We start from the raw sequence: 15,967 nt of genomic DNA on the forward strand, positions 1-15,967 counted from the left end.
TACCGTCTTCCTCTACCCTGTCCTCTCATGCCCTTTAGCTTCAGGAACTTTTGTATTCTTCCTCTAAAGGAGAGGAGTTTAGCAACATGCAATTGTGGTTTGTCTGCATACTCTGCTCCTAAAAGTAGCATGGGAATCCTCCAGGGCTCGTTGAAGTAAGGATACATGCTTCTTTCCTCCAAAAAAGAGAGTTTATGTGGAGTGCTTCTAAGTTTCCTATGTGAAGAGTTGACCCAAATTTAACTTAAGTTGCCGCTGTGAAAGAAAATCCTGTTATTTCAGCCATGGTAAGGAGCAGTGATGGGCTCATTGCTCATTAGAAAAGTGTTTACTACCTGAGGCAGTCATACATTAAACCAGATATAACATCCATTGCTTAATTATAGCCACACTAATCAACAACTGTTTTATAAACAGTGGATGAAAGGACTTAAGGGAGACGACTCTGCAGTTCCTCTCAGCTCCACCGGGCCTTTAGCATCTTTCAGCTCATTGTTTTGGTTGTTTATCCCTCAAGCTTATATATTAGCTTTGTTAACAGACAGCTGTTTACAGTAATAACAAAATCAGAATATCTTTATTCGTCCCACAGAAGGGAATAAACACTGTCCTCTGTCTACTCAGAACCACAAAACAGACGTCATTGATTAGCTGCTGAAAGTCAGATAAGGTAAGATAAACCTTTATTGATCCCTCGAGGGAAATGCAGGTGTCTTATAGTGGCGACAGAAATAAGGGTGTAACACAGCATAGGACAGATGTGGATTCACACAAGGAGGACTAATATAGCAAATTGTGATGAACTGTTTTTACTTTTATTATAGAAAACTGACGAGACATTAGAAACAGACAAACAAACAACAGCAGTGTTGGAAATCACAAATTAGAAAGTATGATACAGTAACAGAAACACATTTTAATAAGAGGCAGATATTACAAAGCAAATGACAGTAGACTGAAAGAAAGGAAATATGACTTCCAGATGTTTATGTTGTTTGTACTGGATGTTATTACATTAATGCAGATTGAATCTTAAGGGAATTGATTTTGTAAAAGAGGGACAGGAGAAGTAATTCATACTTTTTCTTGTTAATGTTGTGTAATTGGACTCTCTTTTTTTCTGGCATAAGCCGTGTTGCTGCTCAAATCCCCCATAGCTTCGTCTCTGTGTCTCCAGTACAAAAGGACTCAGTGTTTGGATTGCTCTGTAATGGGGCCCAGTCCAGTAGCTTCCTGCATTGCCACCTAAATTGAATTAAAGCATCAGGCCATGCCGCTAAACAGCACACACACACACAAACACGCAGACCTGTGTGTGACCTCCCTATTCAAAGGACATTATTTGACATTTAGACACGGCATGGATTTGATGTTTATCCTTTTGAAAGGAGAAGAAAATCATCTTCAAATACTCACGTTAGGCTTCATTTCCCCAAATCGCTGTGTCCAATCTGTAATTTGAAACTTGTGACAGTCTTAGCTCTGCATGTCCTTCCCTGCTGATGGAGACGAAAGATTAAACCTCGCTGAAATTAACTTATCCATTCATCCAAATGGCTTTTACTGTTTGTCAACTCAGAGGTTTCCTTCTGACACTGACAAGAGTAAATCTAGTTTTCTTCCCTGTGAACATTACTCATTGCTGTTCTGTCTTGTGTTGGAAAACCGAGACTCCAACCAATGTTCTGTGATTGATTTAAACATAAAATAGGACCATGATCAGTGGGTCCGTTACATCACACAAGCATGCTTTTATTATCAGCATGAAAACGCCTAAGAATTAGCATTTGAGACCATCAAAGTTCAAGGGGTTTTATAATCAAATGCACAGTACAGTGTTCTTATGGCAATGAAAATATTAGGTTTCGAGCTCCTCCAACAATACAACATATTATAAATCGGACATAAGACAAAATAATAATGAGAAAAACTAATAATACGAAAATAAAACAAAACAAATTGTGCAAAAAATAATAATAGGGTATCAAAGACCTTCCCCTTATCCCATTATACATCTGTGGTATCTTTTAGGTGCAATATGCATAGAGACACATAGAGTTCAGCCTAGCATTTACAGACTGACATTGATGAAGTGTAAGTAAATGCCAAACACCAGGGAGTGTTTATTCTGTCAGATAATTGAAATTACTTTGGTTTTACCCTTGGAAATAACATTAAACACCAAACAGAGCAAGAGAAATGTTGATTATGTGAATTTCCAGAAAGGTTTTTAACTAAATGTAGTACAAATAACGCAGATTGTAACAAGCACACACATGTATGCAAACAGGAACTCATTTTGTCCAAGTTTTTTTAGACAAAGATACAGAAAATGTGTTTTTCCAACTCTAACACCGTGGAGTTTTAGTCAGAGTGCGATGGTTTTATTATGTTCTTAAACACATGGGATTCCCTGTAAGTCTTTGATGACACCATCTATAATTAACCTCAACAACAGAAGTTATGTCATCTTACTGGTGACAGGAAACCTTGTTACCATGTTGGCGTCAAGAAGCTGTGTGTGAGTGTGTGTGTGTGTGTGTGTGTGTGTGTGTGTGTGTGTGTGTGTGTGTGTGTGTGTGTGTGTGTGTGTGTGTGTGTGTGTGCCAAGCAGATGGTGTCGAGCCTCAGCCGCTGTTTGTACTTCAACGTTTGGCAGCAGGTTCCCTCACACACGCTGTCGTCTTTTCACGGGGATTTGCAAGTGTTTTCAGACTGATTCAGTCAAAATTGGACTTGTTTACGAAAAGGGAGGCTTAGTTCATTGGCCGTGAATAATGGGATTTAACTGAGGAAGAGTGATGAACAGGAGTGTGTTTTGGGGACTTTTTTGAAGGCTCAGAATTGGCAGAATAAGATGTTGTTGTCTGTGGGCAGGAGGCACACACACAACCCAAAAAATCTGCATATCTCTTACTCACATGCACATGTTGTAGCACTAATGAAACAACTAGTACTCTCCCTGCCTTTGCTTTAATGTGTGGTGCTTTAAAACGTGTGTGTTTCTGTTCAACCCTAATGTGTATTCGAACAAATCAAATTAACTTAAAGTCAATTGCAGCCCATAGCTCAGGACTTCAAACGTAAGCAAATGTTCCTCATCAGCTCATTTGGCTTTGATGAAAAGCGTCAACATGGTGACCTTATCCTGAATGCGTAGTTTTATATTTTCCATTGTTAAAACAGCTATATCCATTCCAATCTGTGGCCGCATTCACATGACATCAATCCATTATAATAGACACAGTCCGTGTGAACAAGGGAGCGTTGTCTCACAGAAATGTCTGGAAATCTTTACTATCTCTATAGCTTCCAGAGGAGGGTAGGGACTTGAAATGATGTAAAATGACATTTTGGTTAAAAGTCGAATGAAGACATACATTCTGATTCACTAATGAGAAAAAAACCATGCTGTGACATTTGGATTTTATAGAAATTGAGGAAAGGGCAACAAGAGGCGGAGATTTTTGAACTGCAGCTCGATGTGAAACAATGTTTTCCTGTAAAATAGACTTCTTTATCTCAGAGTTTTATGGTGATAACCCAAGCCTCATTGGTCTTGGTGTGCCGAGAGTAACACTGTCTTTCTGTTTGCAATGCTACTACAACCAAACAAATCAGAAACAGCATTTTCTCTTTAAGAAAAATGTACCTCTTAAAAGTTGAAGAGTGACATTAATGAATGCACCTGAAGAAAGATCACATATGATGCTACAGCCGGGATACCGTTAGCTTAGCTGCTGCTTAGCATAACGTCTGACAGCAGGGCAGAACATAACCACGCTTAAACCACACCTTGTCATTTTAACTCTGACAAGTTTTTTGTAGAAATTAAGATAGCTTTGGATGTGCTGGTTGGCGGATTTTGTTACATTTGGTGTCCAAAGTAAACAAAAGCCAGGCTAGCTCTTTCCCCCTGTTTCCGTTCTGTGTGCTAAACAATGCTAGCTTTAGCTTGAACTTAGTATTGATAGGAATTAATGAGCACATTTAAAGTGTCAAACTAATGCATTAGCTAATACTAAACCATGTTTGGACTTTCTAAAAATGTCAGAATATTTTTAAATGATGCCCTTTTTTGTTGTTGCTAGGATTGTTTTATTTTTAGTTCACACCAACGTCTCCAGACTTTTCTAAATAGGGGCTTTAGGCCTGACAAAAGACCTGAGGGCGTCGGGCCTGTCGTGTCTTGTCGTGCTCGGAGATGAGTCTGTGCGGAAGCTGTAGCTCTCTCATCAATCAAAGCAAATGAGTCCATTCACCATTAGGGAGACATGACCTCAAATAACCTCCAGCACCTGCAGTGCTTTTTTCTTCCAGCTGTTGCTCGGGTGGTTTACCTGTGTTAATGGTAATGCAGGTTATTTAGAGTTTACAAAGGTTTTTGCTTCTAAATGGTATCTGTATCTGTGACACTGCATGGGAAGCAGCCACAATGAAATGAAGATAGTTTTTTTGATTTATATCATGCCCTCGTTTGGTCTGGAGGCCTTTGTGTCTCTCCAACCCTCTAATTATCACCCTAAACGACTACTATGCTCGCTCCCACGATAATTACCAACAAATAGATTTATTATCTTGTGTTAAGACTGCATGATTGAAGTGGACAATAGAGGATCTGTGTCTCCGCTGTGACGCATCTGTATCAGTGTTTGCAGAGCTCTCAGTTTGGCTTTTTTTTAAAGTGGAAATGACAGGAAGCCAAAACAGCTCATCCTCCATGAGGAGAAATCCCCTTATCGGGTAGAGAGAGAGAAAGAAAAAGGGACAGAGTGAGAAATACACAAAGAGACACTTTCCGGGTTTGTGTTTCCTTTCATTGCAGAGAGTCCTGAAGTGCAACCGGTCTCCTCCGCTCAGGTGTTCAACCTGCTGCAGGTCGGGATCAGCTGACAATGGTTTCTTAACCATACTCAAATATTGCATTGAGCTGATTTTACTTATTTATCCTAATACAACATGAAGCTGCCCAGAGTAAAAACATCAACTTTGTCAAAGCTCTATCTCTTATCACCGATATCTAACATAAAAGAGGTAGATTTTTATGATGTAGTTTTGTTCATAACCCTACAGTGACTTGCTTCCCTCTTCATCCTCCCCCCTCTTATTCAACCCTCTCACCTCCTTTCCTGTTCCCTCTTTCTCTCTCACTCTGTGAACCCCCCCAGCGGAAATCAGAAATGCGGTATGAGGTTCATGTGACAGTTACTGTACTCAGTGATTTATGTCCTTCCTCTCCCCTGAACCCTTCCTGCCTCCTCCTCCTGTTTCCTTGCCCCTCCCCTCTGTCTCCTTCCTCATGTCTCTACATCTCTCTCCACCCCTCGTGCTGTCATCTCCTAGTCTTACATTTTGTATGTTTTGTATCGCTCCCTCAGCGACTGTTAGCTCCCCTCAGACACAGAGTAATCTCACTGTATATATTTTATTATAGCATGTCACCTGAACAGATGTGCCGGATATTTTCATACCAATAACAATGCAACATGAAGTCTTCCACTGGAAATGTACATAGCCTGCTCCCCCCTCTCCCCCCCTGGTTAATACTACACCACTCAATAGAGGGGAGCTCATAACTCAAGTATACCACAGCAAGCATAGAATACAAATCAGGGGAGTAATGACACCTGTGTGTGTGTGTGTGTGTGTGTGTGTGTGTGTGTGTGTGTGTGTGTGTGTGTGTGTGTGTGTGTGTGTGTGTGTGTGTGTGTGTGTGTGTGTGTGTGTGTGTGTGTGTGTGTGTGTGTGTGTGTGTGTGTGTGTTGGGGCGAGGGTTTATTGCTGGTCACATTTTAACCCTGTCTTCCTGCGCTCTGGCAGTTTCATTACCTCTATCTTGAAGGAGGGAAAGAGCAACCAGGAGAGAAAGACGTTGTGGTCAGCAGGAACAGTCACCACTATGGTGGCAGATTTTTCTATATTCTGTCTAATTCAGCTGCAGTGATGTCTAAAACACATTCAAAGTACATTAATGGGACACACTGTTTTATGTTCCGTTCTTAATATTCAACATCAAACACTGTCCTTATTAAAGCACGAATTGTGTATTCATCCACCCCAGAAAATAGTTCCAAGCAAATGCATTGACTCATTTATGAATGACATAGTATCCATTGTACGTATTTAGGAGATTTTTTTTCCCCTATTTAAATATTTTGTATTGAGCCAAAGAAGATTATAGATACTGCATATTGTTGAGTCAATGCTCATTGTTATTCATATGAAATTATATAAAGTGCTTGTCATGTAAAGCCACAGATACAAGACGAATAACACAGTTTCCCCCCTGTTTTTTCTCATAAAATAGGTCTATGATCAGTGATTTCTACAATAATCTTCTTATCTTTCTAAACCTCTGTTTTCAATAACACAACATTATCTTGGGGCTGAAAGTCCTATAACACATCTTACAGCCTACAGTCAGTTTTCCAATTGCTTAGACATTAACAGACATTAAGCTTATTCCATAGAAATGTAAGTACATAATTGTTTCATCAATCCAACCGTACATTTCCCAGAATCCTCTAGACACTAACAGAGGACGAAGAAGTCCCAGGCTTTCGTCTTGAACAGGCACTTTGTGTATTCCCCAGCTGGGACCTTGTGTGAAACCATGCGGGCTCTGCAGGTGTGCCCGACACCTGGTGAGACACACTGCTCCCACTACTTTCAATGTTGTCTTTGTTGTACTCAATTCTATCTTTATTTCTCCGTCCCTGCCTCCCAATGCCCCCTCACCCAATTATTTTTCTAATACACCCAGCATGAAGGCACTGAATATGCACACACAGTGACCATTTCAAGCGCAGTCGTGCATGAAGTGGAAACCCGGTTACTTCTCATGGCCCAATGGCCTGAACGCTCACCTGATACTGATGTGAAGGTTGAGATTTAATTTCTATTCTCTATCTGATTCCCTGTTTACACGCTTCTTCCTCTGTGCAGCTAATAGGAGGTTGAGCTGAGGACATGAGATGAGCTAATACTCCCCATGTGGTCACGGTATTACATTTTCCAATAAGTGTGTGTGTGTGTGTGTGTGTGTGTGTGTGTGTGTGTGTGTGTGTGTGTGTGTGTGTGTGTGTGTGTGTGTGTGTGTGTGTGTGTGTGTGTGTGTGTTAGACTCTGGGCTTGGTCAGTCCCCTGGGAGTCATTTTTTACATTTAGCTCTCTGTCATCAGGACGAACTGGCCCTGTTTATCTCCAATTAATGTTCTTATACTATGACCTGCTGTTTTTGCAGAATCATACTTGCAGAACAGAAGGAGTCGATATAGCGCTCTCTAGTGGAGCAAGAAGTTATATCTGCGTACACGAAAGGGCATGTCGATGTAGCATATCTGCGTCTTATCCGCTAAAACTGGCATATTAGGTTTTTATTCAATCCTGATTTTTGTCAGTCAGTCTCGTCTGGTTTTTAAACGATTACGTTTTGTCTGATTTATAAGCAGCATTTTATTCCAGAATAGTTATGGTGGGTGTCTCGAAGAGCTAGCTGCAAATCAACCTTACAGTTTTGGTTTGAAGGTTCACTTTTGTGTCCTTAAGAGTGGAGAAGGTGGACCTACATGCAGGACATTGCAGGCGAAAAGGAGTTGAGTGTATACCTATAAGATCATGAGGCAAGGCCAAACTGAAAGACAAACCAAAGGACAGAAAGACTGAAAATCCTGACTTAAATACAAACTAACCTGAGGAGAGGATGAGGTGCAGGTGGAGAGGTGGGTGCTCAGGTGAAGGTGATTGAAGTAATTAGGCAGAAGATTGGGAATGGCTGGGGAACTTTTACAAGGCTGATTGAAGCAAAGGAGGGAAAGGCATTTCAGTAAAACGTGAACAAAAAAGCACAGGACCAAAATCTGTCTAGTCTGCAAAATGTCTGAGAGAAACTGGACACATAAACAATAACAGGTTCACTTTTAAGATGCTGGAGCCAGGGCATATTTGGGTTACAAGAATATGGATTTCTTAAAATGATTATCAAAATAAAAAATGTGTTTTCTTTGATTTACTACCCGAATAATCAACTACTTCCCTCAGCTCTATGCCACATACATACCAGCTTTACTGGCTGGAATCCACAACTCCCGATATAAATAAGAAAAAGAAAACATTGTGTCAAATTATCCACACTATTTTCACAGTGGCTCTTACTAATGAGGTGTTTTTCTTTTGGCCTTTGACATTTTAACAAGTCTGTTTTGTTGGCCGTCTGAACTCTGATTGTCCTCCTGCAGGCAGCCTGACTGGCTCACCGTCCACTCGGCTGATTTATAGTATTATCTTTAGTGTTCCTCGCAGAAAGCCCGTAAATCAGCCTCTGGGCCGCCATCAAAGAGACACAGTACTTTAATTAAAAGTGTTGAAAGAAGGTTTTTGCAGCTTTAGAGTTAAATGGATATTGGTATTGGAGGAAAAATGCTGTCTCTTCTTATTTTTTTCTAAGCCGGATAAAAGTCACATTAGCATGGAGCTAGCATATGTTACTCTCCTCTTCTGCACGGTTTGATTTTGCCTATGCAGTGGAATGGTGTGTTTTTGTGTGCTGAATCAAAGGCATTTAGAAACCCTCTGTCCCAGGACCAGATGGTGTCTCTTTAGGCCTTCTAATGAATATTGATATGAGGGGTCTTGGTTAACAACAGGGGGGTGCACAGGCGCGGCCAGAGATCCCCAAAATTGGCACTTAGTAAAAGGTCTGCATTGAAGTGTTTGGAGTTGGGTTTTTGACCAAATACCTTCAAATAATGATGATTATGACCTTCAGATATTATGTTTGACCAACAATGCTTACAAAAAATATTTGTCAAATGACAATGTTGTTAATTGATCACCATAAATGTGGATTAAATTACCATATGGGTAAAGGCTAATAAAAGAAAAGCTGGTAATATCGAAAATGATATGTTTTTTTGTAATGCAGCCTTAAAAACAGGGAAAAGACAGTAATTACTACATATATTTATTAATAATATTCAAAATCTAGGACAATATCTAGTGTCTTATCACCAGAACTGTATTACTTATTGCCCAGGCATTTATTAAAAGGCCACATCACTGTCAAAGAGAAGCGATTTTCTCACTTTCCCACATATTGGTAAACTGTCGTGCTCAAATGAATATGGATCAGGAGCTAATGAGAATTGCTGATGGAGGGGAAGTAAATATGAGAGGCGGGGGGTGTGAGGTGATGAGAGGGACAGGTTTAGTCTCTGACAGAGTAAATCCTCTGGCCTGACTCCCATATCTAAAGCTGCTCTCCTGGAGGCCTCAGATAATTCCTGCCGCTACACCACTGCCAGGCAGAACCGCAGGCCTTGCAGTCTGACCCTGGACACCGGGGTGGAGATTTTCCTTCACTGGAGGAGCTTTAGTATCCCCAACCAGTGCCAGGTTTACCAGCTTAAAGGCAAATCAAAATCTGCTCAAAGATTTTAGAAGAATGTCTGTGAATTGACCAACCATAATAACAAATTGAGGCTGGCAAACAACTCTGACTCTGGTTCCTCAGGTTCTAGGTCTTTTCTTTTGTGAAAAACTTCATAACGTTGAGAAAGCAGGTGAAAGAGAGTCCATCAGTATTTAGAAAGACCAAATGGTGCGTCTCTTTTGCGACCAGAAGGAATTATGGGACAGCATTATCTCTAAAGGAGGGTCAAATGTTTTCCTATGTTAAAGAAGACAATAAAGGAAGCATTAAAGAGCCATCCCTCAGCGTTCAAACTATTATTACGGCTGCCACTAAGGTACTTCTGGGTTTATCTTTTGGGCCGAAAAGACCCCAGTCATGTCCTAAAGAGCGAATATGAATTGATACCATTACAACCGAGGTAATAAGGTTAGCCTGAAGACAATCCCAACATTAAACACAGAGTTTAATCCCGGATGAAATGTAGATTTAAGGGCCTTGAACACGTTGTCTTTGGTAATTTAATGTCCTGTTAGTCTTAAATATTAGCCGCTGTAACCGATGTCAGCCTTAATCTGACAGTCATTTATGATCCTTCTAATCTGTATTGTAGGAGTTCTGTGTTGGCTTGGTGTGAAGCGGGATGGTGGGAGTGATTGTGTACTACCCTCCAGCTGGTCCTGTTGTACGGGCCAGCTGTAGCCCCCTGTCGTGCCACTTTATTGGGAATAAACACCGTTCAGAGGACAAGTGCTGCATCTGTAGTGTGGAAGTAACCCTGCAACACAGCACTGGTTGTTTGTTTGGCACTGAATCTGCCTCTCCCCCCCCCCCCCCCCCCCCCCCACACACACACACACACACACAGCAACGATGATTCGAGGCTCTGTCAGATATTTATAACTTTAGACTTCTGTGGCTAAAAGGCAAAGGGGCTGACAGGAAGGGAAAGGCAGAGATGTAAAGGAGGAGCAATGTGCAGAGACAGAGGGAAGAGAGACGGCGCTGGAGGAAGAGGGTTAGACTTAGGCATTGAAATAGTTTTTCAGCAGTAAGGACACAACCTCTGTTGTCTCATGCAGCCCCTGTAGCCGTGAGATAATGAGACGGAGCGTCAGGCAGATGCACGGAGTGGAAGGCTTTCTTTAGGGGAAGGACAATGACTAATAGAGCTGTATAACCCTAAATAAATAACCATGATTACAGCGTGGGTTTAGCTTTTATTATAGACACAAATAAAATGTATGACAAATAACAAAAGGAAGAAAGCCTGAAGTACTAATAAATAACATTTGATGGCACAGGAAAAGGAATGCAGTTATTTAAGGTAATAATAAATATACTCATGTTTTGCTATGAGTAAACAACACATCTACGCATTCTTAATTAAGAATATTTGTATTTAAGCTGTTTTATACATTAAAATGTGTAATACGTTCAGGTGTTTTCACTTATTATTTGTAATATTTCACACCAATATATACATTATTGTTTGTATTTTGCTTTTAACCTATTTTAGTTTGCAACAAAAACAATTACATGCACCAAACTCTTCTAAAGAATTAGGTAAATATACTTTCATATTAAAAAACAAACAGGATATTTAATGTAAACCCTTAAAAAGTAGTTCACAAACTGTGGGTCAGACTCTCTATGGGGTCTCAAGATAAATCTGAAGCGTCACAAGATCATTTAACGGAATATGTTGTCTGATTTTTCTCCAAAACGTTGTGTCTCTCATGGCTCTTGGCTCGTGTGTGTGCCTTCACAAAATCACACGTGTCCGTCTGTATTGAACGAAGTGGGGGTCGATGCCTCCTGAAAGCCAAACTTTGACAGCCGTTTTGCTGCTGAGGGGGCGTTCTTAGTTGGACAATAGAGAGGGAATCGCAATGGAGCGAACCAGTGTGAGCGACAGATCTAAATAGAGAGAGAGGGGGCAGAGGGGGAGGGGAGGAGGGGTATCAGACTCAGGGATAAGGCAGCTGGGACATGCTGCTTGGCTGGAAGCAGGTCTTTCGTCTTTTCGTCCTTCTCAAGTCGCCCTGCAGAAGAGGAGAGAGCTTCTCACTCTGGTCATCCAACGGCTGTCAAGGTTGCTATAATTTTTCAATCCTCAGAGCTCAACTGGATCTACTTTATTTTCTCACCACTGACAGAAAGAGGACTTTACTTTGCTTCCCACAATACTTTGATTTTGAATCTGTTATGGCACTGCTGTAGGCATGGTGGTCTACTTGAGGAAGAGCCTCCACTCTCTGCTGTCTGTCTTCAAGAAGAAGGGTGAGTGCTGAGTCACGTGGAGGAATTTGGCAGGCTCTGACTTCAGGCTGCTGACAGAAACTGACACTTGTTTATACGACAGTAATACTTTGTTTCTGCAGTGGAGCTGACATTTTCCAATACTTTCTATACCCTAAAGTGTTCGTGTCGTGTTAAGGTGTTGGATAAGTAACATATTGTTATTGTAAAGGTTATAATTGCTGATTTAGTGCATAGATTATTGCCTCTCCGTCTCATACTCAGACAAACTGGTGAGAAAGGATCAGAATTAAAGGCGCTTCGGGGGTCCTCTCTAATGAGATAAAAGGCTTAACTGACTTTTTTTCTGAGTATCGTCTAAATTGACTAAAAACCTCCCTCAGGGGTCTCATGGAATCTCATGAAGTGCTTTTCTAATGTGAGTATTGTTCACTCAGAGGTGGTCGTTTCGAGATGAACTCTGTCTCTGTTTCTTGGATTGCATCAGAAAGTCCCAGGTTCACAATGAGCTGAGATTTCCCACAGCCGCGCACAGGGGAGGGCATTGTGTCTGGGCTGCCTCACCTGTGTGAACGCAGTAGGATAGGGGTATGTGTGATACCTTACACACACACAGACACACACACACAGACACACACACACACACGTACAGTATGTTCGCGCACAGTGAGCCACAGTGTTGAGAATGACAAAGGGAGGGAAAGCGGACACCTCACTTTGACCTTTGATTAGCTAATAACAGACAACATACAACTTGTATACTGTATAAAGCCCACACAGCTGTTCAAAGCAAACAAACAACACCCACACTAGAAATTATAGACCAAATTGAAACGAGAAGAACTTTTTTCCTTCCTTTAACTTCCACAATTTCCCCTTATAGCCATTTTTCTCCCCTTGCATATTTGTGTGTAATATCAAAATGTGCTTGTTCAGAAACAGGTTGATTTCTTGGACTATAATATTTGTGCTTTCCACTCTTTTCTCTCATCGAAAACATCTTCACATCCGACACACTCACATGACGGGCTTCCTTGGCTCCTGAGCAATGGCAAGCCAAGTGTGAGGTCTATCAGATAAACGTTTGGACAGACGTGCAGAGAAACAGAGCCCACTTTCATTAAATATACTCAGTCAGATGCCCTCTGCAACGATAAATGGATTGCTTTTACAAAACTCTTTTCTACTCTTTGCAACCCACACACACATTCTTACACTGGTTAAACAAGGGGATACCTGCTCATCAGGAGCGATACATATTGACTCCACTTATACACCGATGGCTGCTCAGTCAGGAGGAAAGTGGATTGTTGACGGCAGGGGATCAAACCAACACCAAGTGATCACATCAAAAACAGCCAATAATGCAACAGTATGTAAGTCAAGGGAGGGCTTCCACTGCCTAAATCATCAAATATCATTGTTGTGTCCACATCAAGACAATAAAATATCAGGCTAACCCTCTCCAGCACACTGTCTTTAAGAATAACTGCACCTGCTAGCTTTACTCGTACTTTATTTTCGGTTGTCTCCCATTTTTTTGGGCTGTTTTCTGACATATTGTAAAGCCATCATGAAGGGAGAGCCTGGTGCACTTCGCTGCAGGAGGTCACTTAGCAGGGGGTCCAATGGCATCTTAACATTTGGGACAATCCAGATTATCTCACCCCCCATGGACTAGCGAGGATACTGCAGGAGATTAACCGGTCAATAGTTTACGGTAGAGAGACTGGTCTGGTTTGGCCGTCTGCCCACACAAACTGAGGAGATTTGAAGAGCGTACTCTGTGGAGGGGGTTGAAAAAGATGTAAATCTGATCATTTGGACACCTGTTGAGTATGCTTGGATGTAGTTTGACGTTTTTTTCATCCTAAGAGGACAAGAAAGATGTTTAAAATAGCTTGAAGTGTGGTATTTTTGTTTTGCAACATGGCAGATACAGTGTAATACGTGTGCGTAATGGCTTGCTGTTGAATGACCAATGTTGCTGCCTGGAATCCACTCTCCCACCTATGAATAAATCGTATTACCACAGTCAATGACATGTTCTCCCTTTTCCCCGACCCTTTCCTCTTGTTCACAGCTGGCCCGAAGGGGAATGAAGAGCAGAAGAGGTTGACCGTCCACTACAGCACCTCCCAGCACTACCAGGAAAATGTGTTCATTGAGGGCAGCAGGCCACAGTACCTGGAGGATCTGCACACTGAGGCCCAGGAGGGGCTCAAGATACAACAGCAGGAAGGTCAGGCGCTGCACTCAAACATATGAGCTCACAGATTAGACACCAACTGGCTATGATTCCAACACTAATTATAGATACTGTATAAATCATGATTGGAAATGTAGTTATGAGCTTCCTGGTTTTGATTCTCCTCTCTTTTGGTCCCAACAGAACACACAAATGGACTCAACCTACCTGACAATGAGAGCATTGCTGTAAGTAACCCCCGGATGCTGATTGTCATTTTTCCTTCACACAAATAAAGCCACCTAACTCAAAACCGGTGTGTGTGTTTGTGTGTTTTAATCTCCTGCAGTCCACAGACACTCTGCGTCCGGAGCAGGATGTCAGCTCCAAGGACGACGACTGTGGCTCTCCGGAGTCGAGATCCACCACGGGGAGTAGTGATACCACAGTCACCTCTGCTGTGTCCACGAGGCCTGTGCTCACTCGCCAAGGTAAACCACAGCTCTGTGTGTGTGTGTGTGTGTGTGTGTGTGTGTGTGTGTGTGTGTGTGTGTGTGTGTGTGTGTGTGTGTGTGTGTGTGTGTGTGTGTGTGTGTGTGTGTGTGAGAAAGAGACTCTGAGAGGAAGCGTCTGTATCTGGTTCATCTGAGTGAAATAAGAGCTAATCACAGTGCTTGTGCCTCTGAAGCAGTTGGGGTTTTGTTCCTGGGTTCACTGCTTTACAGCGAGTCATAAGCATGTACTTATATAGCATGCGTGTCTTATTCCCAGCTGCTTGGTGCCTGTGCAGATATGATGTGAATTCAAAGGGAAATTGAATACAGACACACACACAAACACAGAGCAATTAATTTCTTCTCCAGTAACTCAACAGTTCTAAGCATCTGAAGACAGCACTGCGGCTGCCAGTGCATATCACAGCTAGAGCACAGTATGCCGTGTGATTAGTATTCTGGTCCTTATTTAAAACTTACTTTGAATCCTCTGGAAAAGCCAGTCCCCTTTCCTACGTTATCTGCATTGTAGTGCATTGCAGATGGATCCCTGCTGGTTACACACAGTGAAATTCAGACACATTGAGTCTCCAAATTCTGTTCATTTGCGTCTTTAAACTATTTTCTTTTTGTGAAAGCTTTTGGACATATTTTAATCCTATTTATCTGAGCCCTTTCATTCTATTGTCTTACTTCCTCTATGCTAATGTCCTTTGACTTTGAACTCATTTCCTTTGCCTTGTTTGGTTTTGTTTGCATTTGTACAGCAATTTGTATCATTGTTAAGAGTGCAATATAAATAAATGTATTTATAAATGTATTAATCTTCCCATTATTATCCCAATTTCTTCACCTGTTCCAGCTTTTTCAGTGCTAAAATAACCCTTCAATTCAGTTACAGTATAAAGACTTGTTCATCTTTCTTTTAAGGGTCAACATTCAAGCCTCTGAATCCCGTGAAAACAATAGATAGGAGCAGGAAGAGGGGCAGGAGGACCACCATCATGGGCATACCCAACCAGGTCCAGAAAGAGCTTGGTATGTCCACACCATCATCTTTGCTATAGTGGACATCAAATATCGTGGGTGGGGGTAAACTTGTTATTGACGGTATTTTACCCTCCTTTCCAGCTTTGCACAGAAGCTTCCAGCAGCTTGATTCTACCCCAAATCATGACGGAAAACTCAGTACCAGCCAATCAGGGGTTGTTACGGTGGATGGAGGGACTCCAGAAGCCAAAAAGGAGGGAGCAAGAGTGCACCTTTCAGAGCTAGAGGTAAACAGTTCTCCAGAATCCTGAGTTTTGACATGCATTACTGTTTTTTTCAGATAAGAATATTCCTCTTTTCACTCCTAAACAGGCATCCAGAGATGAGCAGCTGCTGAGGAAGCAACTCCAGGCAATGTACCAAGACGAGCAGCCTTTCAAGCACCAGGGCCTTGGCTCCTATCTCTGCCCCAACTCATCCATGAGACCCAAGTCCCTTGCAGTACCTGGCATGACCACTTCCTCCTCCTTCTGTCCTACAACTATGTTAAGCTTCCTCCAGGAACCCCAGGTAAAAACTGAATTCTGTTAGCTAAGGATACAGTTTTTAATTCTATCTTCTGTA

General features: G+C 41.7%; 1 protein-coding gene across 3 annotated transcripts in view; it reads left to right on the plus strand.

Moving 5' to 3' along the window:
• nhsl3 (NHS like 3) overlaps nucleotides 1-15,967 on the plus strand; it is a 36,835-nt gene that overhangs the window by 15,595 nt on the left and 5,273 nt on the right. For 2 of the 3 annotated variants that reach the window (XM_063899214.1, XM_063899215.1), the window contains 6 exons: nucleotides 13,755-13,913; nucleotides 14,064-14,107; nucleotides 14,209-14,350; nucleotides 15,284-15,391; nucleotides 15,485-15,630; nucleotides 15,716-15,913. In XM_063899214.1, coding sequence (XP_063755284.1) covers nucleotides 13,755-13,913; nucleotides 14,064-14,107; nucleotides 14,209-14,350; nucleotides 15,284-15,391; nucleotides 15,485-15,630; nucleotides 15,716-15,913 — 797 coding nt within the window. Of the gene's footprint in view, nucleotides 1-11,463; nucleotides 11,693-13,754; nucleotides 13,914-14,063; nucleotides 14,108-14,208; nucleotides 14,351-15,283; nucleotides 15,392-15,484; nucleotides 15,631-15,715; nucleotides 15,914-15,967 lie in introns of those variants that run through there. The other variant, XM_063899216.1, reaches the window with a different exon arrangement.

This window comes from Eleginops maclovinus, chromosome 13, assembly GCF_036324505.1.
Source record: "Eleginops maclovinus isolate JMC-PN-2008 ecotype Puerto Natales chromosome 13, JC_Emac_rtc_rv5, whole genome shotgun sequence".
In the NCBI taxonomy this organism is placed as follows: domain Eukaryota; kingdom Metazoa; phylum Chordata; class Actinopteri; order Perciformes; family Eleginopidae; genus Eleginops; species Eleginops maclovinus.